The sequence below is a fragment of the Oncorhynchus kisutch genome, linkage group LG6 (assembly GCF_002021735.2).
Source record: "Oncorhynchus kisutch isolate 150728-3 linkage group LG6, Okis_V2, whole genome shotgun sequence".
NCBI lineage: Eukaryota > Metazoa > Chordata > Actinopteri > Salmoniformes > Salmonidae > Oncorhynchus > Oncorhynchus kisutch.
The window spans coordinates 40,272,622-40,299,609 of record NC_034179.2 but is presented as its reverse complement, the minus strand read 5'-3'; the positions used below and the strand labels follow the sequence as shown (position 1 = coordinate 40,299,609).

At 42.3% G+C, this 26,988-nt stretch overlaps 1 protein-coding gene across 15 annotated transcripts in view; it reads left to right on the top strand.

Annotated features, from left to right (window-relative positions):
- Positions 1 to 26,988, top strand: part of LOC109892854 (neural cell adhesion molecule 1) — a 291,531-nt gene that overhangs the window by 214,137 nt on the left and 50,406 nt on the right. For 9 of the 15 annotated variants that reach the window (XM_031826751.1, XM_031826754.1, XM_020485680.2 and 6 more), the window contains exons 7-9: positions 371 to 531; positions 684 to 826; positions 24,649 to 24,799. In XM_031826751.1, the coding sequence (XP_031682611.1) occupies positions 371 to 531; positions 684 to 826; positions 24,649 to 24,799 (455 nt within the window). Of the gene's footprint in view, positions 1 to 370; positions 532 to 683; positions 827 to 18,681; positions 18,712 to 24,648; positions 24,800 to 26,988 lie in introns of all 15 variants that reach the window. The other 6 variants (XM_020485676.2, XM_031826752.1, XM_020485677.2 and 3 more) reach the window with 1 other exon arrangement.

Here is a 26,988-nt window from a genome sequence, read left to right as displayed (position 1 = left end):
TGGTGCGTGTGAGTACCTGTGCTGTGTGTTTTGGCTTTCGTGCCCTTGTGGATTGTGCAGATGATTACGAGTCTCGTCCCGTGTGTTATTTATTCAAGGTACTCCTCTCTCTTTTGTTTGGGTTTGGGTTTCAACGCCGTAATTTGGGGAATAATTTTTAAAAACTATTACGTGTTCCCTGCGCCTCTCCCGAATCTCTTCATGCCAACGTGACATTATGGTTCTGAGCCAGGCCTTTACCAGCTGCTCTACTGAGATACGGCCCCCAAAAAGATCATACTCTCAGAGTGAAGACGACTATTTTTACCATCATGTTGTGGAGACAGACATCAGTGACGTGAACTCTGCATTTCTGCCTTTCCCCCCTCAGTAACAACATTGTCCTTGAGTCGGACGATAAGTACGGCCTGAACAACGACGGTTCGGAGCTGATAATAAAAGATGTCAAGAAAGTGGATGAAGGAGATTACACGTGCATCGCCCGGAACAAGGCCGGGGAGAAAGAGGAGGAAGTCAGCTTGAATGTGTTCGGTAAGAGCAAAATAATTACTATTAACTGTGGTAAAATAATGTTGTGTTTTTGGGCTTTAGAATTGGTTTTATTGGTTTTACTATAGCAATGTGCATACAAGTAATGTATTCCATTGTCATCCATCAATTTATTGTATTTTTACCTTCTCTAGTGCAACCTAAGATCACCTACCTAGTCAACCAGACTGCATCAGAGCTGGAGGAGCAGATCACCCTGACCTGCGAGGCCTCAGGAGACCCCACCCCCACCATCACCTGGAGCTTTGGCCGCAGGATCTTCACAGAGGGAGAGCAGGTACTGGTGTCTGGGGACCAGGGGAGGCTTGCAACCAGGGGCCTGAGCTGTGGTGGACAGGGTATGTCACTCAGAGTGCCTACTGACCGATCCATCACTGTCCTGAATATTGATAGGAAGCAAGCACAGCTCTATTTCATTCATGGCATTATACAAAACATGTTCAAAATTCAATTGCGCAAGTCCAACATTAAAAGCCAGTGGACATGTACTAATCTGTCCTGATGGTTTCATGCATTGGTTTCTCCTTCTACAGGAGCCTCTAAACAATAATTACCAGGTATGATATTCAAATGGTCAGGTAATGAAACTCAATATATGTTGGGTTGTTGTGACTATACACTGTACAGTATATCCACCCAGATTTGATTGAGAAAAAAAATCTGATACAATTGAACAGATGCAAATCCGGTCATCCGCTCGAATTCCTGTAACTCTTTGACCCGCTTAAATTCTGATCTTATCAGGGTTCGGTAGTTTGAGTTTGCATAGTCACTGTGAATGCATAGATTGCACTCAAATCCCCCCCACCTCTTGTGGTGCAGTTCACATTTTGGGATTGAAAACCAAGCTTTTGATTGTCTTTGAAAGCCCTTAAACCACCACGTCTGAACTAGTGTTCATTTCGAGGCACGTGTTTCAGGGAATGGTCCTATCTGACGTTGCACCGGAATGCTGTCATATCCCTTTACTACCAGCCATTCCAAGTCATTGTATACTCAAACAATGAAAGAAATGCAGCAGCAATCGCTGAACCCCAGGTGCAGCTGCATCTCAGCATATTTAAGGTAATTAGTAATTGCGCAGCAGTTGCTTTCCATAATTTCATGTATTCTCATCCAAACAGTCAAGCAATATCCATCGACAACTGCTAACAGCTCTCATAAATATTCAGTCATCAAACCAAATGTTATGTAACTTGTGCCAAATACAACAAGTGTAGACCTTACAGTGAAATGCTTACAAGCCCTTAACCAACAATGCAGTTAAAAGCAATGCTATATACAGGGGGTACCGGTGCGGTGGCACCGGCCAGTCGAGGCAATTGAGGTAGTATGTACATGTAGGTAGAGTTTTTAAAGTGACTATGCATAGATAATAACAGAGTAGCAGCAGTGTAAAAAGGGGGGGGGCAATGCAAATAGTCTGGGTAGCCATTTTATTAGGAGTCTTATGGCTTGGGGATAGGTGTTTAGAAGCCTCTTGGACCTAGACTTGGCGTTCTGGTACTGCTTGCCGTGCGGTAGCAGAGAAGTCTATGACTAGGGTGGCTGGAGTCTTTGACAATTTTTAGGGCCTTCCTCTGACACCACCTGGTATAGAGGTCCTGGATGGCTGGTCCGTACCATTACCCTCTGTAATGTCTTGTGGTTGGAGGCTGAAAAGTTGCCATACCAGGCAGTGTTGCAACCCATCAGTATGCTCTTGATGGTGCAGCTGTTGTACCTTTTGATGATTGAGGACCCATGCCAAATCTTTTCAGCGTCCTGAGGGGGAATAGATGTTGTCGTGCCCTCTTCTAGACTGTGTTGGTGTGCTTAGACCTTGTTAGTTGTTGGTGATGTGGACACCAAAGAACTTGAAGCTCTCAACCTGCTCCAGTACAGCCCCGTCGATGAGAATGGCAGCATGCTCGGTCCTCCTTTTCCTGTAGTCAACAATAATCTCCTTTGTCTTGATCACGTTGAGGGAGAGGTTGTTGTCCTCGCACCACACGGTCAGGTCTCTGACCTCCTCCTCATAGGCTGTCTCGTCATTGTCAGTGATCAGGCCTACCACTGTTGTGTCATCGGCAAACTTAATGATGGTGTTGGAGTCGTGCCTGGCCGTGCAGTCATGAGTGAACACGAAGTACAGGAGGGGACTGATCACATCCCTGAGGATCAGTGTGGCGGATGTGTTGTTAGCTACCCTTACCACCTGGGGGTGACCGTCAGGAAGTCCAGGATTCAGTTGCAGAGGGAGGCGTTTAGTCCCAGGATCCTTAGCTTAGTGATGAGCTTTGAGGGCACTACGATGTTGAATGCTAAGCTGTAGTCAATGAATAGCATTCTCACATAGGTGTTCCTTTTGTCCAGGTGTGAAGTGCCATAGAGATTGCATGATCTGTTGAGGCAGTATGCAAATTGGATTTAGGGTTTCTGGGATAATGGTGTTGATGTGAGCCATGACCAGCCTTTCAAAGAATTGCATGGCCACTGACATGAGTGCTATAGGTCGGTAGTCATTTAGTCAGGTTACCTTATTGTTCTTGGGCACAGTGACTATGTTGGTCTGCTTGAAACATGTTGGTATTACAGACTCAGACAGGGAGAGGTTGAAAATGTCAGTGAAGACACTTGCCAGTTGGTCAGCGCATGCTTGGAGTACACATCCTGGAAATCCGTCTGGCCCTGCGGCCTTGTGAATGTTGACCTGTTTAAAGGTCTTACTCACATTGGCTGCAGAGAGTGTGATCACACAGTCATCCGGAACAGCTGATGCTCTCATCCATGTTTCAGTGTTACTTGCCTCGAAGCGAGCATAGACGTAATTTAGCTCGTCTGGTAGGCTCGTGTCACTGGGCAGCTCTCGGCTGTGCTTCCCTTTGTAGTCTGTAATAGTTTGCAAGCCCTGCCACATCCGATGCGTGTCGGAGCCGGTGTAGTACGATTCGATCTTAGTCCTGTATTGACGCTTTGCCTGTGATGGTTCGTCAGAGGGCATTTCTTATAAGCTTCCAGGTTAGTGTCCCACTCCTTGAAAGAAGCAGCTCTACCCTTTTATCTCAGTGCGGATGTTGCCTGTAAACCATGGCTTCTGGTTGGGGTATGTACGTACAGTCACTGTGGGGACTACGTCATCGATGCACTTATTGATGAAGCCAGTGACTGTGGTGTACTCCTCAATGTCATCGGAAAAACCCTAGAACATTTTGCAGTCTGTGCAAGCAAAACAGTCCTGTAGCTTAGCATTTGCTTCATCTGACCACTTTTCTGTTGACTGAGTCACTGGTGCTTCCTGCTTTAGTTTTTGCTTATAAGCAGGAAACAGGAGTTTAGAATTATGGTCAAATTTGCCAAATGGAGGGCGAGGGAGAGCTTTGTACATGTCCCCTATTATGAAGTAAAGGTGGTCAAGAGTTTTTTTCCCCTCTCTGGTTGCACATTTAAACTGCTGGTAGAAATTGGATAAAAGGGATTTAAGTCTCCCTGCATTAAAGTCCCGGGCCACTAGGAGCGCCACCTCTGGATGAGCGCTTTCCTTTTTGCTTATGGCCGTATACAGCTCATTGAGTGCGGTCTTAGTGTCTGCATCGGTTTGTGCTGGTAAATGGACCGCTACGAAGAATATAGATGAAAACTCTCTAGGTAGATAGTGTGGTCGACAGCTTATCATGATATCCTCTACCTCAGGTGAGAAAAACCTTGAGACTTCCTTAGATATAAAATAACATGTTTTTGTTCTCATAAAGAAATACAGTTGAAGTCAGAAGTTTACATACACCTTAGCCAAATATATTTAAACTCAGTATTCACAATTCCTGACATTTAATCCTATTAAAATCCCTGTCTTAGGTCAGTTAGGATCACCACTTTATTTTAAGAATGTGAAATGTCAGAATAATAGTAGAGAGAATTATTTATTTCAGCTTTTATTTATTTCATCACATTCCCAGTGGGTCAGAAGTTTACATACACTCAATTAGTATTTGGTAGCATTGCATTTTAAATTGTTTAACTTGGATCAAACATTTTGGGTAGCCTTCCACAAGCTTCCCACAATAAGTTGGATGAATTTTGACCCATTCCTCCTGACAGAGCTGGTGTATCGGAGTCAGGTTAGTAGTCCTCCTTGCTCGCACACGCTTTTTCAGTTCTAACCACACATTTTCTGTAAGATTGAGGTCAGGGCTTTGTGATGGCCACTCCAATACCTTGACTTTGTTGTCCTTAAGCCATTTTGCCACAACTTTGGAAGTATACTTGTGGTTATTGTCCATTTGGAAGACCCATTTGTGACCAAGCTTTAACTTTCTGACTGATGTCTTGATGTTTCTTCAATATATCTAAATAATTTTCCTGCCTCATGAAGCCATCTATTTTGTGAAGTGCACCAGTCCCTCCTGCAGCAAAGCAACCCCACAACATGATTCTGCCACCCCCGTGCTTCACGGTTGGGATGGTGTTCTTCGGCTTGCAAGCATCCCCCTTTATCCTCCAAACATAACAATGGTCATTATGGCCAAACAGTTCTATTTTTGTTTCGTCAGACCAAAGGACATTTCTCCAAAAAGTACGATCTTTGTCCCCATATGCTTTTTTATGGCGATTTTGGAGCAGTGGAGTCTTCCTTTCTGAACGGGCTTTCAGGTTATGTCGATATAGGACATATCGACATATGTCCTATAGGATCTGGAGACGGTCTGCATGGAGGAGTGGGCCAAAATCCCTGCTGCAGTGTGTGCAAACCTGGTCAAGAACTACAGGAAACGTATGATCTCTGTAATTGCAAACAAAGGATTCTGTACCAAATATTAAGTTCTGCTTTTCTGATGTATCAAATAATTATGTAATGCAATAAAATGCCAATTAATTACATAAAAATCATACAATGTGATTTTCTGGATTTTTGTTTTAGATTCTGTCTCTCAGTTGAAGTGTACCTATGATACAAAATTACAAACCTCTACATGCTTTGTAAGTTGGAAAACCTGCAAAATCGGCAGTGTATCAAATACTTGTTCTCCCCACTGAAGGTAATTTTGTACCTGTTTCCTCCAGCATCTTCACAAGGTCCTTTGCTGTTGTTCTGGGATTGAGTTGCACTTTTCACACCAAAATACGTTCATCTCTAAGAGAAAGAACGCGTCTCCTTCCTAAGCGGTATGACGGCTGCGTTGTCCCGTGGTGTTTATACTTGCGTATTATTGTTTGTACAGATCAACTTGGTACCTTCAGGCATTTGGAAAATGCTCCCAAGGATGAACCAGACCTGTGGAGGTCTACATTTTACAACGCCAATTGACTCAAATGATGTCAATTAGCCTATCAGAAGCTTCTAAAGCTATCACACAATTGTTGGAAAAATGACTTAAAGTAGATGTCCTAACTGACTTGCCAAAACTATAGTTTGTTAACAAGAATTTGTTGAGTGGTTGAAAAACAAGTTTTGACTCCAACCTAATGTGTATGTAAACTTCTGACTTCAACTGCTGTTAGCAGATGTTAATGCGAGTGTAGCGAAATGCTTGTGCTTCTATTTCCGACTGCAGTAATATCAGCAAGTAATTGAACAATTCCACAACAACTACCCATACACACAAATGTAAAGGAATAGAATAAGAATATGTACATATAACTATATGGATGAGCGATTGCTGAGCGGCATTGGCAAGATACAGTAAATGGTATAAAATACAGTATATACATATGAGATGAGTAATGTAGGATATGTAAACATGATTAAAGTGGCATTATTTGTGACCAGTGACTAGTGAATCATTTATTAAAGTGGCCAATAATTTGAGTCTATGTAGGCAGCAGCCTCTGTTTTAGTGATGGCTGTTTATGGAAGCTGTTTTTCAGTCTCTTGGTCCCAGCTTCCTGACCTCGCCTTCTGGATGGTAGCAGGGTGAACAGGCAGTGGCTCGGGTGGTGGTTGTCCTTAATGATCCTTTTGGCCTTCCTGTGACATCGGGTGCTGTCGGTGTCCTGGAGGGCAGGCTGTGATGCGTTGTGCAGACCGCACCACCTTCTGGAGAGCCTTGTGGTTGTGGGCGGTGCAGTTGCCGTACCAGGCAGCGATACAGCCCGACACGATGCTCTCAAATGTGCATCTGTAAAAGTTTGAGGGTCTTAGGTGACAAGCCAAATTTCTTCTGCCTCCTGAGGTTGAAGAGGCGCTGTTGTGCCTTCTTCACCACACTGTCTTTGTGGGTGGACCATTTCAGTTTGTCCGTGATGTGTACGCCGAGGAACTTAACTTTCCACCTTCTCCACTACTGTCCCATCGATGTGGATAGGGGGCTGCTCCCTCTGCTGTTTCCTGAAGTCCACGATCATCTCCTTTTTGTTTTGTTGTCGTTGAGTAAGAGGTTTTCCTTACACCACACTCCGAGTGCACTAACCTCCCTGTAGGCTGTCTCATCATTGTTGGTAATCAAGCACACTATTGTTGTGTCTGCAAACTTGCTGATGATATCGTGCACCAGTTGCTGTTTACAAATATACCTTCACCCCTTGTCTTTCCAGAGGCTGCTGTTCTATCCTGCCGGTAAAGTGTATAACCTGCCAGCTATATGTTATTCATGTCGTCGTTCAGCCATGACTCTGTGAAACACAAGTTATTCATTTTTAATGTCCCGTTGGTAGGATATATGTGCTTTAAGTTCGTCCATTCTATTATCTAGCGATTGTACGTTGACCAATAGTACCGATGGCAAAGGCAGGATAGCCACTTGTTGTTTAAACCTCACAAGACACCCCGAATTCCTTCCACGAAACCGTTGTCTTTCTCCTGCGAATGACTGGGATGAGGGCCTATTCGGGTGTCTGGGGTCAATCTCTCTCCTCCAACTCATTTAATGAAATATTCTTAGTCGAATTCAAGGTGAGTAATCGCTGTTCTGATGTCGAGTGGCAGCAACATTGGTGAGAAAGTCTTTACCCACTCTTCACGCTCATCTTTAATCTCACTTTCACACTCTTCCTCTGCTTTGCTCTTTTTTTCTCTCTAGATCTCTCTCTTACTAGGACAAAGTCTTACCAAATCCCCCTGCAATTACTTTGCACCCCTGCAGTTCCTCTGTGTTGCTAACAGCACTCTTAGTAATCATTAGCACTTTTTAAGGGGGCTTTAAGGTCCATGGAAGGATTGGGGCAGAAGGCATTTTATAGAGGGAGGAAATAGGTTTTATATGCAATTGGACTCAGTGGAAAGTAGTATTTATTTATTTTCCACTCAATCCCTAGATCAGTGTGTCCCATTGCAAACCTTATTTTGCATGTCATAGTTTGGTTTGTACGTCATTACCTTAAACTCTTGGACGTTTAAATGGAAACCTGACAAGCAAGGTATTGTTAAATACTTTGTGAATAAGACAGTGCTTTTTCTTAACAGCATTAGCATTTTCTTCAAAGAGCAGATTTGGTTCCAGATTGTGTGTCTACATATATTTATGAATCTCTGTCACCCCCAGCGTTACGCTCCTGTTCTCCTTTTATGTCCTTGAATAATACTTTTACATTTGGACTCCAACTGCCGATCAAAGCTTAAAGCGCTCAGCAGAATTATATTTTTTTATATTTTTTTATTTAACCAGTTAGGCTAGTTGAGAACAAGTTCTCATTTACAACTGCGATCTGGCCAAGGTAAAGCAAAGCAGTGTGACACAAACAACAACAGAGTTACACATGGAATAAACAAACATACAGTCAATAACACAATAGAAGAAAGTCTATATACAGTGTGTGCAAATGAGGTAAGATAAGGGAGGTAAGGCAATAAATAGACCATAGTGGCGAAATAATTGCAATTTAGCAATTCAACACTGGAGTGATAGATGTGCAGAAGATGAATGTGCAAGTAGAGATACTGGGGTGCAAAGGAGAAGAAAAAAATAACAGTATGGGGATGAGGCTATTTACAGATGGGCTATGTGCAGTGATCTGTGAGCTGCTCTAACAGCTGGTGCTTAAAGCTAGTGAAGGAGATATGAGTCTCCAGCTTCAGCGATTTTTGCAATTCGTTCCAGTCATTTGGCAGCAGAGAACTGGAAGGAAAGGCGGCCAAAGTAGGAATTGGCTTTGGGGGGTGACCAGTGAAATATACAGTGCCTTGCGAAAGTATTCGGCCCCCTTGAACTTTGCGACCTTTTGCCACATTTCAGGCTTCAAACATAAAGATATAAAACTGTAAGAATCAACAGCAAGTGGGACACAATCATGAAGTGGAACGACATTTATTTGATATTTCAAACTTTTTTAACAAATCAAAAACTGAAAAATTGGGCGTGCAAAATTATTCAGCCCCTTTACTTTCAGTGCAGCAAACTCTCTCCAGAAGTTCAGTGAGGATCTCTGAATGATCCAATGTTGACCTAAATGACTAATGATGATAAATACAATCCACCTGTGTGTAATCAAGTCTCCGTATAAATGCACCTGCGCTGTGATAGTCTCAGAGGTCCGTTAAAAGCGCAGAGAGCATCATGAAGAACAAGGAACACACCAGGCAGGTCCGAGATACTGTTGTGAAGAAGTTTAAAGGCGGATTTGGATACAAAAAGATTTCCCAAGCTTTTAACATCCCAAGGAGCACTGTGCAAGCGATAATATTGAAATGGAAGGAGTATCAGACCACTGCAAATCTACCAAGACCTGGCCGTCCCTCTAAACTTTCAGCTCATACAAGGAGAAGACTGATCAGAGATGCAGCCAAGATGCCCATGATCACTCTGGATGAACTGCAGAGATCTACAGCTGAGGTGGGAGACTCTGTCCATAGGACAACAATCAGTCGTATATTGCACAAATCTGGCCTTTATGGAAGAGTGGCAAGAAGAAAGCCATTTCTTAAAGATATCCATAAAAAGTGTCGTTTAAAGTTTGCCACAAGCCACCTGGGAGACACACCAAACATGTGGAAGAAGGTGCTCTGGTCAGATGAAACCAAAATTGAACTTTTTGGCAACAATGCAAAACGTTATGTTTGGCGTAAAAGCAACACAGCTCATCACCCTGAACACACCATCCCCACTGTCAAACATGTTGGTGGCAGCATCATGGTTTGGGCCTGCTTTTCTTCAGCAGGGACAGGGAAGATGGTTAAAATAGATGGGAAGATGGATGGAGCCAAATACAGGACCATTCTGGAAGAAAACCTGATGGAGTCTGCAAAAGACCTGAGACTGGGACGGAGATTTGTCTTCCAACAAGACAATGATCCAAAACATAAAGCAAAATCTACAATGGAATGGTTCAAAAATAAATGTATCCAGGTGTTAGAATGGCAAAGTCAAAGTCCAGACCTGAATCCAATCGAGAATCTGTGGAAAGAACTGAAAACTGCTGTTCACAAATGCTCTCCATCCAACCTCACTGAGCTCGAGCTGTTTTGCAAGGAGGAATGGGAAAAAATGTCAGTCTCTCGATGTGCAAAACTGATAGAGACATACCCCAAGGGACTTACAGCTGTAATCGCAGCAAAAGGTGGCGCTACAAAGTATTAACTTAAGGGGGCTGAATAATTTTGCACGCCCAATTTTTCAGTTTTTGAACTGTTAAAAAAAATGAAATATCCAATAAATGTCGTTACACTTCATGATTGTGTCCCACTTGTTGTTGATTCTTCACAAAAAAATACAGATTTATATCTTTATGTTTGAAGCCTGAAATGTGGCAAAAGGTCGCAAAGTTCAAGGGGGCCGAATACTTTCGGAAGGCACTGTACCTACTGGAGCGCATGTTACGTGTGGGTGATGCTATGGTGACCAGTGAGCTGAGATAAGGTGGGGCTTTACCTAGCAAAGACTTATAGATGACCTGGAGCCAGTGGGTTTTGCAATGAATATGAAGCGAGGGCCAGCCAATGAGAGCATACAGGTCGCAGTGGTGGTTAGTATATGGGGCTTTGGTGACAAAATTGATGCCACTGTGATAGACTGCATCCAATTTGTTGAGTAGAGTGTTGGAGGCTATTTTGTAAATGACATCGCCGAAGTCAATGATCGGCAGGATAGTCAGTTTTACGAGGGTATGTTTGGCAGCATGAGTGAAGGATGCTTTGTTGCGAAATCGGAACTCGATTCTAGATTTAATTTTGGATTGGAGATGCTTAATGTGAGCCTGGAAAGTCTAGCCAGACACCTAGGTATTTGTAGTTGTCCACATATTCTAAGTCAGAACCATCCAGAGTAGTGATGCTGGACGGGCGTGCAGGTGCGGGCAGCGATCGGTTGAAGAGCATACATTTAGTTTTACTTGCATTTAAGAGCAGTTGGAGGCCACAGAAGGAGAGTTGTATGGCATTGAAGCTCATCTGGAAAATGTTAAGTGTCCAAAGGGCCAGAAGTATACATAATGGAGTTGTCTGCATAGAGGTGGATCAGAGAATCACCAGCAGCCAGAGCGGCATCATTGATGTATACAGAGAAAAGAGTCAGCCCGAGAATTGAATCCTGTGGCACCCACATAGAGATTGCCAGAGGTCCGGACAACAAGCCCTCTGATTTGACACACTGAACTTAGTATGAGAAGTAGTTGGTGAACCATGCGAGGCAGTCATTTGAGAAACCAAGGCTGTTGAGTCTGCCGATAAGAATGTGGTGATTGACCGAGTCGAAAGCCTTGGCCAGGTCGATGAATACAGCTGCACAGTATTGTCTCTTATCGATGGTGAATATGATATCGTTTAGTATCTTGAGCGTGGCTGAGGTGAACCCATGACCAGCTCGGAAACCAGGCTAGTAACAGGGGTTGCAACAATTTCGGCTGATCATTTTAGAAATAGAGGGTCCAGATTCTCAAGCTCTGCTGATTTGTTGGGGTCCAGATTTTGCAGCTCTTTCAGAACATCAGCTATCTGGATTTGGGTGAAAGAGAAATGGGGGAGGCTTGGGCAAGTTCCTGTGGGAGGTGCAGGGCTGTTGACCAGGGAATGGGTTGGCCAGTTGGAAAGCGTGGCCAGCCATAGAAAAATTCTTATTGAAATTCTCAATTATTGTGAATTTATTGTGGTGACAGCGTTTCCTAGCCTCAGGGCAGTGGTCAGCTGGGAGGAGGTGCTTTTATTCTCTATGGACTTTACTGTGTCCCAGAACCTTTTGGAGTTTGTGCTGCAGGATGCAAATTTCTGTTTGAAAAAACTAGCCTTTGCTTTCCTAACTGCCTGTGTATATTGGTTTTTAACTTCCCTGAAAAGTTTCATATTGCGGGAGCTATTCGATGCTAATGCCGTACGCCACAGGATGTTTTTGTGCTGGTCAAGGGCAGTCAGGTCTGGAGTGAACCCCGGGCTATGTCTGTTCCTGGTTCTACTTTTTTTTAATGTGGCATGCTTATTTAAGATTGTGAGGAAAGCACTTTAAAGAATAACCAGGCATCTTCTACTGACGGAATGAGGTCAATATCCTTCCAGGATATTCTAGGTCGATTAGAAAGGCTTGTTTGCTGAAGTGTTTTAGGGAGCGTTTGACAGTGATGAGAGGTGGTCATTTGACCGCAGACCCATTACGGATGCAAGCAATGGGGCAGTGATCGCTGAGATCCTGGTTGAAGACAGCAGAGGTGTATTTGGAGGGCAGGGTGGTTTAGGATGATATCTATGAGGGTGCCTGTGTTTACAGATTTGGGGTTGTACCTGGTAGGTTCATTTGTGTGAGATTGAGGGCATCAAGCTTAGATTGTAGGATGGCCGGGGTGTTAAGCATGTCCCAGTTTAGGTCACCTAACAGCACGAGCTCTGAAGATAGATGGGTGGCAATCAATTCACATATGGTGTCCAGGGCACAACTGGGGGCAGAAGGTGGTCTATAGCAAGCTGCAAAGGTAAGAGACTTGTTTCTGGAAAGGTGCTAAAGCAGTGAATAAAACAAACTTAGGGAGGAGGCTTCTAATGTTAACATGCATGAACCCAACAATAGCAACAAATAGCTACCATCAATTTCTTATGCTATCGCATGTTTGGATGTTAATGACTTATATCGTCAGCTAAGGACAGGTTTAGCTAGCTAGGTTGTTTTTACACATACATACATTTTACGGTTACATAAGTCAACAAATGAGAGGGCCTGGGGAATGGGAGTGGAGCAAGGCACTGCAGGGCCTGGATTAACCTCTACATCACCAGAGGAACACTGGAGGAGTAGAATAAGGGTACGGCTAAGGGCTATAAGAACTGGTCGTCTAGTATGTTCGGAACAGAGTAAAAATAGCAGGTTTCTGGGCGCGGTAGAATAGATTCAATGTATAATGTACAGGCAAAGGTATGGTAGGATGTGAATACAGTGGAGTTAAACCCATTTATTGAGTGACGATGAGAGAGATATTGTCTCTAGAAACATCAATTAAACCAGGTGAGGTCACTGCATGTGTGGGAGGTGGGACAGGAGGGTTAGCTGAGGCATATTGAGCAGGGCCGGTGGCTCTACAGTGAAATAAGACAATCACTAACCAAAACTGCAATGGACAAGGCATATTGACATTAGGGAGAGGCATGCGTAGCTGAGTGATCATAGTTGTTGTAGCCCCCTCGTGCGGTTACGTCGGCAGACCAGTCATGATGGATCAGCAGAGGTCCGTGTAGTAAAAGGGTCCAGGCCAATTGGCAAAATAGGTATAGTAGCCCAAGAAATTGACTGATGGACCACTTCAGCTAACAGTCCGGTATGCTCTAGACAGCTAGTGGGCCGCAGCTAGCAGGCTAGCAGATGGGCATTCAGGGGACGTCGCGCCGTAGGAGTCTGTTGAAAAAAAACCTTGGGCAGATTACATTGGCAGTCCAGTCGTGATGGATCTGCGGGGCTCCGTATCGGCAATAAAAAGGGTCCAGGCCAATTGGCAAAATAGGTATTGTAGCCCAAGGAGTGGCTGATGGATATCTTCAGCTAGCTGAGAGATGGGCCTAACATAGGCTAGCTCCAGACTAATTGGTACTTTCTTGGGGACAGAGACGTTAGCCAGGAGAAGCCAATCGGATAGCAGCTAGCTAGCTGCGATGATCCAGGTGAAGAGGTTCAGAGTTGCAGTAGGAATCCAGTGATATGGAGAAAAAGGAGTCCGATAAGCTCTGGATTGAAACACGCTGTACAGACTGGCAGGAGTTGTCCTGGCTAAAGGTTAGCTGATGACCGCTAGCAGCTAGTTAGCTGGCTAGCTCCTGTTGTGGGTTCCGGTTCTAAAGTAAATAAGGATACATTACACATCCAAATCTATACTGTATATGAATAGTCCGCCTCTAGGTATATTCCTATCATGCAAGGATGTCAGAATGAAAGGCATTATCGCTGTTCTGCATTTAGAGTAAGGCAAATAACCTAATTTCAAGCCTATTGTTGTGCTCTTATTGCTGCATTCAGGTGGTGGTGTTAGCTTTTCTAAAGCGATCTGTTTGTGGTCGATTCTGATTGAATTGTGTAAGAAAAGTAATAGTTATAAGGGGACTGGCTGACTCACTCCACCGTATGTCAGTAATTGTCCCTTGAATAACACTTGGAAAAGTTGCCCTCTACTTCTTGTATAGAATCTCAAAGCATGTTTCTCCACAGAGAACTCTATACAGTTGAGGTCAAGTTTACATACACCTTAGCCAAATACATTTAAACTCAGTTTTTCACAATTCCTGACATTTAGGATAGGATCACCACTTTATTTTAAGAATGTTAAATACCAGAATAATAGTAGAGCGAAGGATTTATTTAAGCTTTTATTTCTTAAATCACATTCCCAGCGGGTCAGATGTTTACATGCACTCAATAAGTATTTGTTAGCATTGCCTTTAAATTGTTTAACCTTGGGTCAAACGTTTTGGGTAGCCTTCCACAAGCTCCCATAATAAATTGGGTGAATTTTGTCCCATTCCTCCTGACAGAGCTGGTGTAACTGAGTGAGGTTTGTAGGCCTCCTTGCTCGCACACGTTTTTTCCATTCTGCCCACAAATTCTCTATAGGTTTGGAAATGTGCTTGGGGTCATTGTCTATTTGGAAGGTCCATTTGTGACCAAGCTTTAACTTTCTCACTGATGTCTTGATGTTGCTTCAATATAGCCACATAATTTTCCCACTTCATGATGCCATCTATTTTGTGAAGTGCACCAGTCCCTCCTGCAGCAAAGCACCACCACAACATGCTGCCACTCCCGTGCTCCACGGTTGGGATGGTGTCTTCAGCTTTGTCAAATTTGCCAAATGGAGGGCGAGGGAGAGCTTTGTACACTTCTCTGTGTGTGGAGTAAAGGGGGTCTAGAGTTTTGTTTACCCTCTGGTTGCACATTTAACATGCTGGTGGAAATTAGTTTATACAGATTTGTGGTATGTAGAGGGCTACCCAAAATACCTATGAAAACACTCTAGGTAGATAGTGTGGTCTACAGGTTATCATGAGATGCTCTACCTCAGCCGAGCAAAACCCTGAGACTTCCTTAGATATTGTGCACCAGCTGTTGTTTACAAATATACATAGACCGCCATCCCTTGTCTTTACCAGAGGCCGCTGTTCTATCCTGCCGATACAATGTCAAAACAGCCAGCTGTATGATGTTCATGTCGTCGTTCAGCCATGACTCGGTGAAACATAAGATATTACAGTTTTTAAATGTCCCGTTGGTAGTTTAATCTTGCTCATTGGTCATCAATTTTATTTTCCAATGATGTCATGTTTGCCATTTGCAGTGGGGTTTTACTTGCTCGCCTACGAATTCTCAAAAGGCAGCCCGACCTCTGCCCACTTTCCCCCCGTCTACTTTTCACGCAAATGACATGGATTTGGGCCTGTTCCCGGGAAAGCAGTATATCCTTCTCGTCGGACTCGTTAATGGAAAAAGCTTCTTCCAGTTTGTGATGAGTAATCGCTGTTCTGATGTCCAGAAGTTTTTTTGGGTCATAAGAGACGGTAGCAGCGACATTATGTACAAAATAAGTTACAAATAATGCAAAATAACAAACAAATTAACAGTTTGTTAGGAACACGTAAAATGTCCACCTATCCGAGTTGAAGGATCATGAAAAGCAATTGCAAGCCATTGCTATTCCAACAAACACAGAATAGATAGCAAATTGCCAACCTAGCATTTATCCTCAGTTGACCTGGGACTAGTGGTTGCCAGGCTTGAATAATACATTTTCGAAGATTTCGTAAACTGGTGGGCTCTATTGGCTTCTTTGACAGCACCGGTAGCTGGAGGCTTTGGTGTTTAAAGAGGATGTGTGAATGTCCTGCAGCATTTCCCTCACTTAAAGGTCATGCTTGACTCCCTAATAAGTAGCGAGGTAATGCTTTATAGCGGGCTGGCTGTGAAGGAGGCACATCATGATGATGGGGGGTGAAGTTTCCTCAACTCTGCTCTTGGGTCAGTTTTAGGAGTATTAGGAGAGGGATAGCTGATCCTAGATTGCTGGAGATAACTGGATATAACTGGAAAAGTTCCACCATGCTATATTTATCACATATAATTTGAACAGATTTTCTAATAATAATAATATTACTGACTATAAAAGCTTTATTGTCACTTGATATTCTGGATTGTATTGTCATATCTGGCCTATCTTCCCTTCCAGTTAGGTGTAGAACTCGTATAACTCTGTCCTCCCCTAAATCGAATGATCCACCTGGATAACATTACTTCGTCACCGCTCAGTAACGCCAGGGTCTATCCACTTTGTATCTGTCTGCCTCTTTCTTTTTCCCCTTTCCTAGTGTCACAGAGGATTTGATTTAACGCCCTTTGTAATGAGAAAATCCTGCTGTTCCTGTGATAAAGGCTTTCAAAGATTCTATTGGTTCATTGTCATTCCCCCATCGATCATTGGACTAGTTCCCTTCCGCCTCTCTCCATCTTCCATTCATGTCCCTTTTGATATATCAGAGTTGTGGATCAAGTCTGTGAGACCACACACTACGAATGCATATTCATCATGACACTCAATGGCAGAAATGTCATTTTCCACCAAAGAATGAATCTATTGATTCCTAATGTATCTCAAACTAAAAGGGACTGCTTTTTGAATCTCACCCTGTCCTGTCTAAATGACTTGAGAATAGATCCCATTTTTGCATGATAACCACCTGGCAAGGTTGTCGGTTTTTGGTACAATCTTTAAATGCAGCAAGCTTCAGGGGTTCTATAAGAAATTATTTTAGAAAGAAAAGTTGTTCATTTAAATGTGACATTAATTGGTATTAAAGTTGGTGGGGAAAACTCAATCAGCAAAGCCGCTACACTACTCTTAAACAATACATTCATTTCACTATAACAGTGACAAACGGTAGCCACATACTGTTAGGGCCTAATAAAGCTGTCCCGACAGAAGAGCTTTCCTTTCAGCACCATGGAGTGAATCCTTACCACCGCTACACCTGGCTACCTGGCAGCGAAACAGTTAATTCACCTCATTCACCTCATTTACTGACTTATTAAAAACTATAGCTGGTATGGCTGATCTGTTTAAGTAAATATGGTTTCTACTGACTCCTTGTGGATTTGTGTAACTCGATAAGAACATTCTCCTTCAATAACAACAAATGCCGATATGATTTTTGACTTTTGAACCAGACACACACACTACTCAATGTATGTTTAGTGAATTCATAATCTTTGTTCTTTGTTCTTATCATTAGCGCTTATCTCTAAGTATAAGCAAACGAGCAGTGACGAGGTAGTCCTATTTGTTCAGCACTTTTGAAATGGACGGTGACAGAATTCAGCTGTTCTTACAGTATTCTCCCTGTACACCAAGTCAGAACCGTAGGATAAATACGTTGTTTTGAACGTAACTGAAGTCATGCTGGATTGACAGCATGACCAAAGTATTCAACCTTTTCTGACCCATGGTGTTGCGTATGAATGTTTATCCCTTTAAGCTTGGAAAAGAGACCCTTTCCGACAATGTTTTAAATCTTTAAACCCAGACTTGGACCACACAGCTCCTCCACCGAATAGCGGCCAGGGGAGTCAAAATAGTAATTGCTTTGCAACACTCACAGTTTGTCACTGATTCCTTCCAAACCACTCATTGTTGACGTAGTGTCCCCATGAGTGACAGAACACTGAGCCAATCATGGCTCAACTAGAGAATATTACCAACACCTACACTCTGTATTTTCGCTGGCTGCCCCTCAACCACAGATAGCATTGAGCTAGGATGAAACACCGGAATTTTGGAGCAAGAAAGAGAACATGTTTGTATACGGCTTTATTGACTCAAGAATTATTAAAACATGTTTTACATTGTTTTTAAACTCATGTGACACCAAAATAACATGCTAAATTATTTTTCTTTGCTAAACTGGTGGGGTCAATGACGGCCCCACCTGCCCTGAATGACGGGTCGCCACTGACTAAAGGTAATAATGAAGATGTACAGTATATTATTCTGATAACAATATTGGCTACTATTTAGCAAAGGAAGTCCAATCGGTTACCCATAACGACTTTCTCAAAATTAGCCTCAAAGGCCTTTGTCTCTTTCCCTGCAGATGCATGAAAAGTGATTTAGAGCCTCCCATAATGTATTACAGAGGACGCCATGGTTTGGCATTTGATCACTTGTCAGCGTGCATGTCCCGTTGTGCAGGTGGCCTTTCACCCCCTCCCAGACAAGTCTCCTCCTGAATAGTAACCATGTAGGAATGCTGTTGGCATGACACCCCTCGTCACAGAATATCACAAATTCCCCCTTCAAATTCATTTTTTCATCATTTTCAAACCTTGAAACTGTATCCAGTGTCTGTCCTTTGGTTGTTGATGATGCTGTTATTTTGTTATCGCTTGTGATGCGATGATAACATGGAAAACAACTCAAAGCTGAAGCTCTTGGCATTGATTTAAGCTGTTGAAAGTAATAATAGCATAATGTTTGAGGGCAATTTTAAAACGAAATCTATAACAATATTGTGCTCAAGTAATAGCCTTAACTTTGCCTGAAGACCTACAGTAAATGTTACATCAGTGTTAGGCTCTGTTGTTCAACTGTGAGGGTTCAATCACCGAAAATAAATGGTTCAATTTAAATGTGTGAGTAAAGCTTCTTTAACATGTATTCTCTCATTAAATGTCATGCATCTTTGATTTGAACATGAGCTCATTTCACTGGACTGCTACAGGTCAAATCCAGCCTGCATTGGCAGCATCTAACATGTGTGGTGTTTGTCCCCTCAAGGCTTCTTGGACTCGGCCTGAGACGTACGAGGTATGGCTACTAAACACGTAGCCAGATCCTAGATTCAGTGCCTAACAACTAGCCAGTCTCATAGTAGACTAACCCTGTTCACTACAGAGCATTCGTGTTGACTTTCTCTCCAAATTCTTTCCTCAAACTCCCCAAAATCTGGCACCAATACGATTCCAGACTAATGAAGTCAAATTCAGGAATATGAAATGAGACGCTTCCTTTTGAAAGATAATTTTTCATTAAATGTTTTGATTGCTAATTTACGACTTGCCCTCAAGTTCAGTCCCTCATATTGATTCCGCTCATACATTTGGTTTCATAACCACTTATTATGAGGGTGTCGACAGTTCCCACAAAGAAGTTTGCCCCAAGAGTCCTGTCAAGGGACTGGGGCTAGCCAGGCACCATTGGAAAAACCTAAATCAGCCAACACTGTGCTCTGCCGTGGACCAAGCCCAGCCAATCTAGCTGTGCCTTTTTTGAAAACACTAACCAGCCTAACTGTAGACTGCACAAATAAAACCCTAAAATAGAGATGTCCCTTAATGCTGTCTAATCCACTGCTTGAAAGATAGAAAGGACCAGGATAAAAGCCAATAAGATATTTTATAGTAATGTGATGCCAGACAAAACCAAAACCAACACATGAATTCAACAAATGCCTATGCCTTTGTGGTAAATATTCGAGGCATTTACTCAACCACCGCAATTCCTCTGTCACACAAGGCATAACTGTTGTTTGGTTCAGTGTATGAATATTCATCAACATGTGTGCTGTGTTTATATAAATGATTCAGTGACATATGGATGGTGTGTGTGAGTGATGGGAAAAATAGTATTCCCAGAGCTCCAGATTAAAACTAGTTAATCATCTTGCAAGCCGTTATAAACCTTTCATGAATCCCACTGCCTTCACAAAAAAAATACTAAGTGAAATTCACTGGAAAAAGTATATTATTCATTCAGGTCTCAGGTGATCAATACTCTAGCATCCAACCATGAATTCACATCAGAAAGCTGAATGGCGGTTTTCAATCTCAGTTCAAAAAATGGGACTGCTACCATGTAGCCTAGATAATTGCCCCACAGCCAGGATAACTTTATAACTGAAATGTTGATCTGTCAGAATTCGTATAATTTTGGTTCTCCTAGCTTAGCCAATTTTGGTTTAGCTTCAGTAGATAACTAGTGTTGCTAAATGCTTATTTTTAGATGCCACATAGTATTCCACCAGTCTTAGTCTGTGGTATTCTAGACTCGTAGTTTGTAGGAAAAGCAGTTTGCATTTCACATAATGTTGTGGCATGTATTTTACTTTTGATATTTCTAATGAGCTGCTCTGATCTTTTCACCATTGCAACTGGTTTGAGGCAACTTGCATTAACAGTGCAATGTGTGGGTTGATGAGAGGGTTGGTGTGTTTACACATAAGCTTCCATTTTGGAAAAGCTGTAACATAGGGCCAACTTGCACCATACACGTTAGGAGTGTCCAAGACTCACATGGTGCTGTGGGTGGAGGATTTATCCATGCTTTCCTAAGTTCACCCTCCATACGACAGGTCAGTTTGGCAAAATCCCACGCTGTCCACATCACACTCCAGTCCGGCCTCCTCCGGACATGATGCCTTTTGAGAGAAATGAGACTCCCATCCCCAGCAGGTACGACTGCTTCTGAAGGCTGAGAGAGAAGCCGAGCGGTGTTTTTCACTCTTGTACCCGGGCTCAGCCAGCCGTTCTATTTTCCTTGAATTGAGTGGAATGAGAAAAAGGGCTTGGTAGAATGATGCTTCTGCGCTTTTTATTAGAGAAGATAAGAGCCAGAAACAGAATTACATTATGGGGCCTGCTGCAAAGCCTCCCTCTTGCAAAAGCTCCCTCTCTCTCTATCCTGTTTCTCTTGATGTGACAACACAAGAAGAGCTGCACGAGGTGAGGGTGTGACATGAGCCTCGCCAGCGACCAACCCTCACAATGTAAAGCGGTGTGCACACTGCTTATATATGACATTTTCTCCCCGCCTCGGAACACATGTAATGCAATAGGCCCTGCATGTAAAGATTACCACCAATTACTAGGTGAGGGAAGCTGCTCTGTAGACAGCCTTGTATACTAACAGGTTAAGGATTGTGAGACGGAAACAGGATGGAACCCATGCTTCAAAAAGCCTGTCAGTAATTTAAACCACTCAATGCCTTTGGCTCATGACTAAGCCATCCCACCTTTAAATCGACTTACTGAATAGATTGAATTGCAAAGCCCCAAACGTGCGATACAGACCAAATCCCCTCTGGCCATCACACAAGTAATTTGTAGACTTAAGAAGACCTTCCAAAGGTGTCACAATGTCATATATAATAAAGAAGTTCTGGCTCAGGGACATTGACCAGAAGATCAATTTGCTGACTTTTTCCCTCCACTGATCCAATGATTACATTATCATGATGCGCCTGGTTTTTCTTTATATTTACTATTTTCTTCATTGTAGAATAATAGTGAAGACATCAAAAACATGAAATAACACATACAGAATCATGTAGTAACCAAAAAAGTGTTAAACAAATCAAAATATATTTGAGATTTGAGATTCTTCCAAGTAGCCACCCTTTGCCTAAATGACAGCTTTACACACACTTGGCATTATCTCAACCAGCTTCATGAGGTAGTCACCTGGAATGCATTTAAATTAACAGGTGTGCCTTGTTAAAAGTTCATTTGTGGAATTTCTTTCATTAATGCGTTTGAGCCTATCAGATGTGTTGTGACAATGTGGGGGGGATTACCCTATTTGGTAAAATATCAAGTCCATATTATGGCAAGAACAGCTCAAATAAACAAAGAGAAACGACAGTCCATCATGAAGGCCAGTTAATCTGGAATATTTCAAGAATGTTGAATGATTCTTCAAGTGCAGTCGCAAAAACCATCAAGCACTATGACGAAACTGGCTCTCATGAGGACCGCCACAGGAAAGGAAGACCCAGAGTTACCTCTGCTGCAGAGGAGAAGTTCCTTAGAGTTACCAATCTCAGAAATTGCTGCCCAAATAAATGCTTTACAGAGTTCAAGTAACAGATGCATCTCTACGTCAACTGTTCAGAGGAGACTGCATGAATCAGGCCTTTATGGTTGAATTGCTGCAAAGAAACTACTACTAAAGGACACCAATAATAAGAAGAGACTGGCTTGGGCCAAGAAACACGAGCAATGGACATTAGACCAGGGGAAATCTGGTCTGAGTCCAAATTTGAGATTTTTGCTTCCAACCACCGTGTCTTTGTGAGATGTAGAGTAGGTGAATGGATGATCTCCGTATGTGTGGATCCCACCATGAAGCATGTAGGAGGAGGTGTGAGGGTGTGGGGGTGCTCTGCTGGTGACACTGTCTGTGATTTATTTAGAATTCAAGGCACACTTAACCAGCATGGCTACCACAGCATTCTGCAGCGATACGCCATCCCATCTGGTTTCCGCTTTGTCCCACTATCATTTTTTTTTCAATAGGACAATGACCCAACACACCTCCAGGCTGTGTAAGGGCTATGTGACCAAGAAGGAGAGTGATGGAGTGCTGCAACAGATGGCCTCCACAGTCAACCGACCTCAACCCAATTGAATTGTTTTATACTTTTGGTTACTACATGATTTCATATGTGTTATTTCATAGTTTTGATGTCTTCATGATTCTACAATGTAGTAAATAGTACAAATAAAGAAAACCCCTTGAATGAGTAGGTGTGTCTAAACTTTTGACTGTTACTGCACATGACGCTGCTATTGCTTTAGGGAGAACGTGAGACATAGACTTTCCATATAAGTAATGATGCTCCCTTTACTCATTAGTTTTGTTAGGGTCAACACTTATTTTGAGACTGGAATCCTGCTTACCATGTAACATTTGCAAGATGGCGTGACTCAGTTTGACGTGTATAAGCGCGCTACTAACACTACGATCATGATTAACATCTCACATCTAATGACAGCTTTTGTAATAGGGTGTCAGCTGGCAGGACTAAAAAAAACAACAAAAAACGATTAAAACGTGTCATGGAAGGGTCTCCTCTTGAACGGTTAAAACTGGTCACATTGGGCCAGTGAGTGGTGCGCAGTCAATTAACGTTCATGTTTACCATGATATCAGCATGTGCCATTCATTATTCAACCTGCCCATTAAATGTCATATTGAGTGTCTGTACCATTCTGATTTTGTAATTGAAATAGCTCTTTATCATAGAGTAATGAAAACAGTCCTTTGCACTTCGGTTTGCACTGAAACATCAATCTGAACATTTTGTCTATTGGATCAAGCTTTAGATGTTCAAATACCTACAGATGTAGGATCTTAATTTGATCACCCTGTTGCAGGAGAACTTTAAAACTTAAAAAAAAAGACTTCTGATGTTTGTAATTTCCATTTTGATACTTCAGACTTGATTTTCCCTTAAGAAAAATGTATCAAACTCTACATAAATGTCCATTAATTATAATATTCTTCATAATAAATATAATTTCTTGCTGCTGAATTTTCATGCTGTAGCAAACTGGCTCAAGTTAAGAGCTTACATCTGTATTGGGCCATCAGCTTTTTCCAGTTTATTATAATCGGAACAATACTACCCCCTGTTACCTTATTTCTATACAGGCTCATAAGACACAGGAGCAGATGCTTGCTCTAACAGTCCCTTAAAACAAGATTAATGTTGCCCTTTGAGAAGGTTATAGGACACGCCTCAGCTCCTCAGCCAGCTCGGTTTTTAAAGTGCTGCACAGCCATTGTCACTACACGTAGAACATAACACAATAGGGAGGGATTGTTGGATTGTTCAGTATCTAGCATTGTATAAGGACTGCTTTATAGCCTTGCCAAAGATCGAATAGAATTTTCAGCCTGACAAATGGAATAGGGACCAGTAAATGTTAACGATAACAAGTTCCAGACGCACAATTAGGGCTTTTTGTTTGCACAGATTAGTCACGTCAGCCAGAAAATGGTACGTAGCATGGAGCTGTGCACTATTACCATCAGAAAGATGCACAGGTGTGTGAGAGCCAAATCATGCTTAATCTCATTTCACACATTCCAATGTTCCATGAATATGAAGAAGGGAGAGCGAAAAATCCGTACCAAATAATAAACGTCTAATTGGATTAATTCTCCTTGCCCCCAAAACGCAGGCAATCTGCTCTGAACCAGATAGCATCACAATACACAATTGATAGGATTGTAGGGACTAGCGGTTAGCTGGAGCCTGGCTAGTGAAAAATCTGTTTGTTAGTTCAGGAATGTTCAGTTCAGTGTTAGCCAGTAATTAGCTATTAGGAAAGGCGCTTTGTCTCGAGCAAAACGTTCTCCCTCCTAGATTATACCCAAACGGATTGCAGAATCGGGACAGTATGTACACACAGGATGCTGCCGTTATTGACACTTAAAGTACTAAAAACTCTTAGTTGGGAAGTCCACACAATAGTGTCATATAAAATCTTGATCTATTATTAAAATAAAGCAAAAGCTGAAGTGTGATGCTGTTTTATAAAATAGTCCTAGAGAGTTAGTAGTTTAGCAAGTAGATGTATTTCTGCCCATTGGTGTGAAGCTGTGTGTAGTCCAAAAGAAGCTGGGGAAAAAGTTGTTAGTGGATTTTTTTTTCCAGCCATGCTTTTAGAACCTGCTGCATTGATGTGCTCCATTATTGATGTGTTTGGTTCTCCTGCCACCTCCTGCAAAGCAGCCCAGAAAAAATACCTAAATATCTGTCTCAGTCCGATGGGAGCTTGAAGGAATTTATATGGCAGCATTTTGTTAAAAATACAATTCTGTCCAAATCTGACAGGTGCACAGAAAAAAAAAAATATATAAAACCGAAGAAAGAAGGTTGCACCTTGAGTGGTCGAAGAAGAATCCCAAAACATGAAATTGTCAGTGTTAATTGTGTTTCTTCTCTGTTCTTCCTCGTAGAGTCTTGATGGGAATGTTGTGGTGCGTAGTCACGCACGGGTTTCCTCTCTCACCTTGAAGTATGTCCAGTTCACCGATGCCGGCCACTACCTCTGCACTGCCCGCAACTCCATCGGTCAAGACCAGCAGACCATGTACCTGGAAGTCCGCTGTAAGACACCCATCTGTCTGTCTCTATTAGCTTGTTGTCAGCGCTCTTTCACATCACATTTCACTAATACCACTTTTTACCTGTATCTTCAAAAGTTCCATGAGTTGTCACCTTCTATTTGCATATAGTAAATTTTTGACTAAATCGAAGAAAATGTCCTGAAGAGTGATAGTCCCAAAAATTCTAGATCAGAATGTTACCAAAAGACGCATACACCTTGACTTTGACACAATTTTACCCAGAAGCCATTGACCCAATGACCTTGACCCATTGATATTTCCTTTATGCTGTGTCACTAGAGTTCAGTGGACTGTTCAATATCTAGCACTGTGTAATGATGGCTTTGAAGCCTTGCCAAAGATTTTATTGAATTTTCTGCCTAACCAATTGAGTAGGGGCCAGTAAGTTTCAATGTTAACAAGTTCCAGACTCACAGTTAGGGCTTTTTGTTTGATCAGATTAGTCACTTCAGCCTGTTAACGGTACGTAGCACGGAGCTATGCACCATTACCATCAGAGAGATGCACAGGCAAGGGAGAGACAAATTGTGCTTAATCTCATTTTGCACGTTCAAATGTTCCATGAAAATGAAGGGAGAGAGAATGAAAAAAATATGTACCAAATAATGAACGTTCAATTAGATGAATTTCCCTTGCCCCCAAAACACAGGTAATATGCTCCTAAAATCAGATAGCATCACAATACACAATTGATAGGATTGTAGGGACTAGCGGTTAGCTGGAGTCTGGCTCATGAGTAATCAGATTGTTAGTTCAGTAATGTTAGTTTGGGGTTGTTCAGTGTTAGCCAGTAATTAGCGATAAGAAAAGGTGCTTTGTCTCTCGCAAAGCACTTTCCCTCCTAGATTAAACCCAACCAGATTGCAGAATCAGGACAGCATCTACACATAGGATGATGCCGGTATCGACACGTACAGTACTCAACTCTCAATTGAGAGACTCACTTCACATTATCTGTAGTATGCGGTGTGTGTTTGTGCTACTCATGTGCTGATATTAAAAAAATCTGTCTTGCCCTTTCGGTTGGTAAAAATATCTTATGAAAACAATGATTGTTTTAGCTCTCCTCTCGATAAGCGCAGGGTTTATTTTGAGAAACCCATTTAGCTGTAATTGAACAGCGGGGTTCATTGCAGAGTCAGACAGTGGGTTGAGATTTCAGAGAGGGAGCAAGGCCTTATCGGTGGAGCAGGGATGGAGAATCTGCCGACTCGGCGATGTCCATCAATCCCAAAAGCTGGTGACCGCAATGCTATCAAGTGCCCAGTGTCAGACGTCGAAACCAAAGCTAACAGCATCAGGGGAGGCGTCAGTATCAAGGACATATGAGAGAGAAGAACAATATTTTACACAGCTTATATGGGCCCAGGGAAGCCCAGGGTAATTTTCTTACAATATTAAACATGATCAACTAAAACAGTTTTGGGGGGGAGTGTGTGGTAGATCAATAAATTGTGATAGCTTTAATAGCAGTTGAGGTAGTGAAGGGAGAGTCTGTGGCGCTAAGTCAACAGTACTGAATTGGTTACAGCAAGTGTGTAGAGTAGCAATAGGTGAAAGTGAGTGTAGTCCACACACTGTTGTACAGAGAGTTTTACTGACAACTGGTTGATTTATGCTTGCCATGTGACATTAAAGGCCAAACAAAGAACCATAACCATAAAACAACAAATAAGAATAAAATATAAGTCCTTCTTACACGGCAGCTTATTTATTATTCACATTCGTGTCCATAAAGCACAAATTGCATAATAAAACAAATTGATAGTGTAGTGGTGACTGGAATGAAGATTCAGCCTCTGTCTTATCTAGTGTTATTTTTACACAGTTGCTGGCTCATCACTTTTACCCCTGAATGCAACTTACCACAGCAGCCTTTATGATTTTATTTCATAGTGTAGCACAACGTTACTATGCTCACCATATGATATATACCATTTTATGTCCTCATAGAAAGACAAACAGAATTGCGAACTTTTTGTGTTAAACTTTTTATTTATAGTGGTTAAACCTAGGTATTGTGGGAGATGTATCCAGAAAATAACACTAGAAACCACACCCTGAATAATATACTACACTGCTCAAAAAAACAAAGGGAACACTTAAACAACACAATGTAACTCCAAGTCAATCACACTTCTGTGAGATCAAACTGTCCACTTAGGAAGC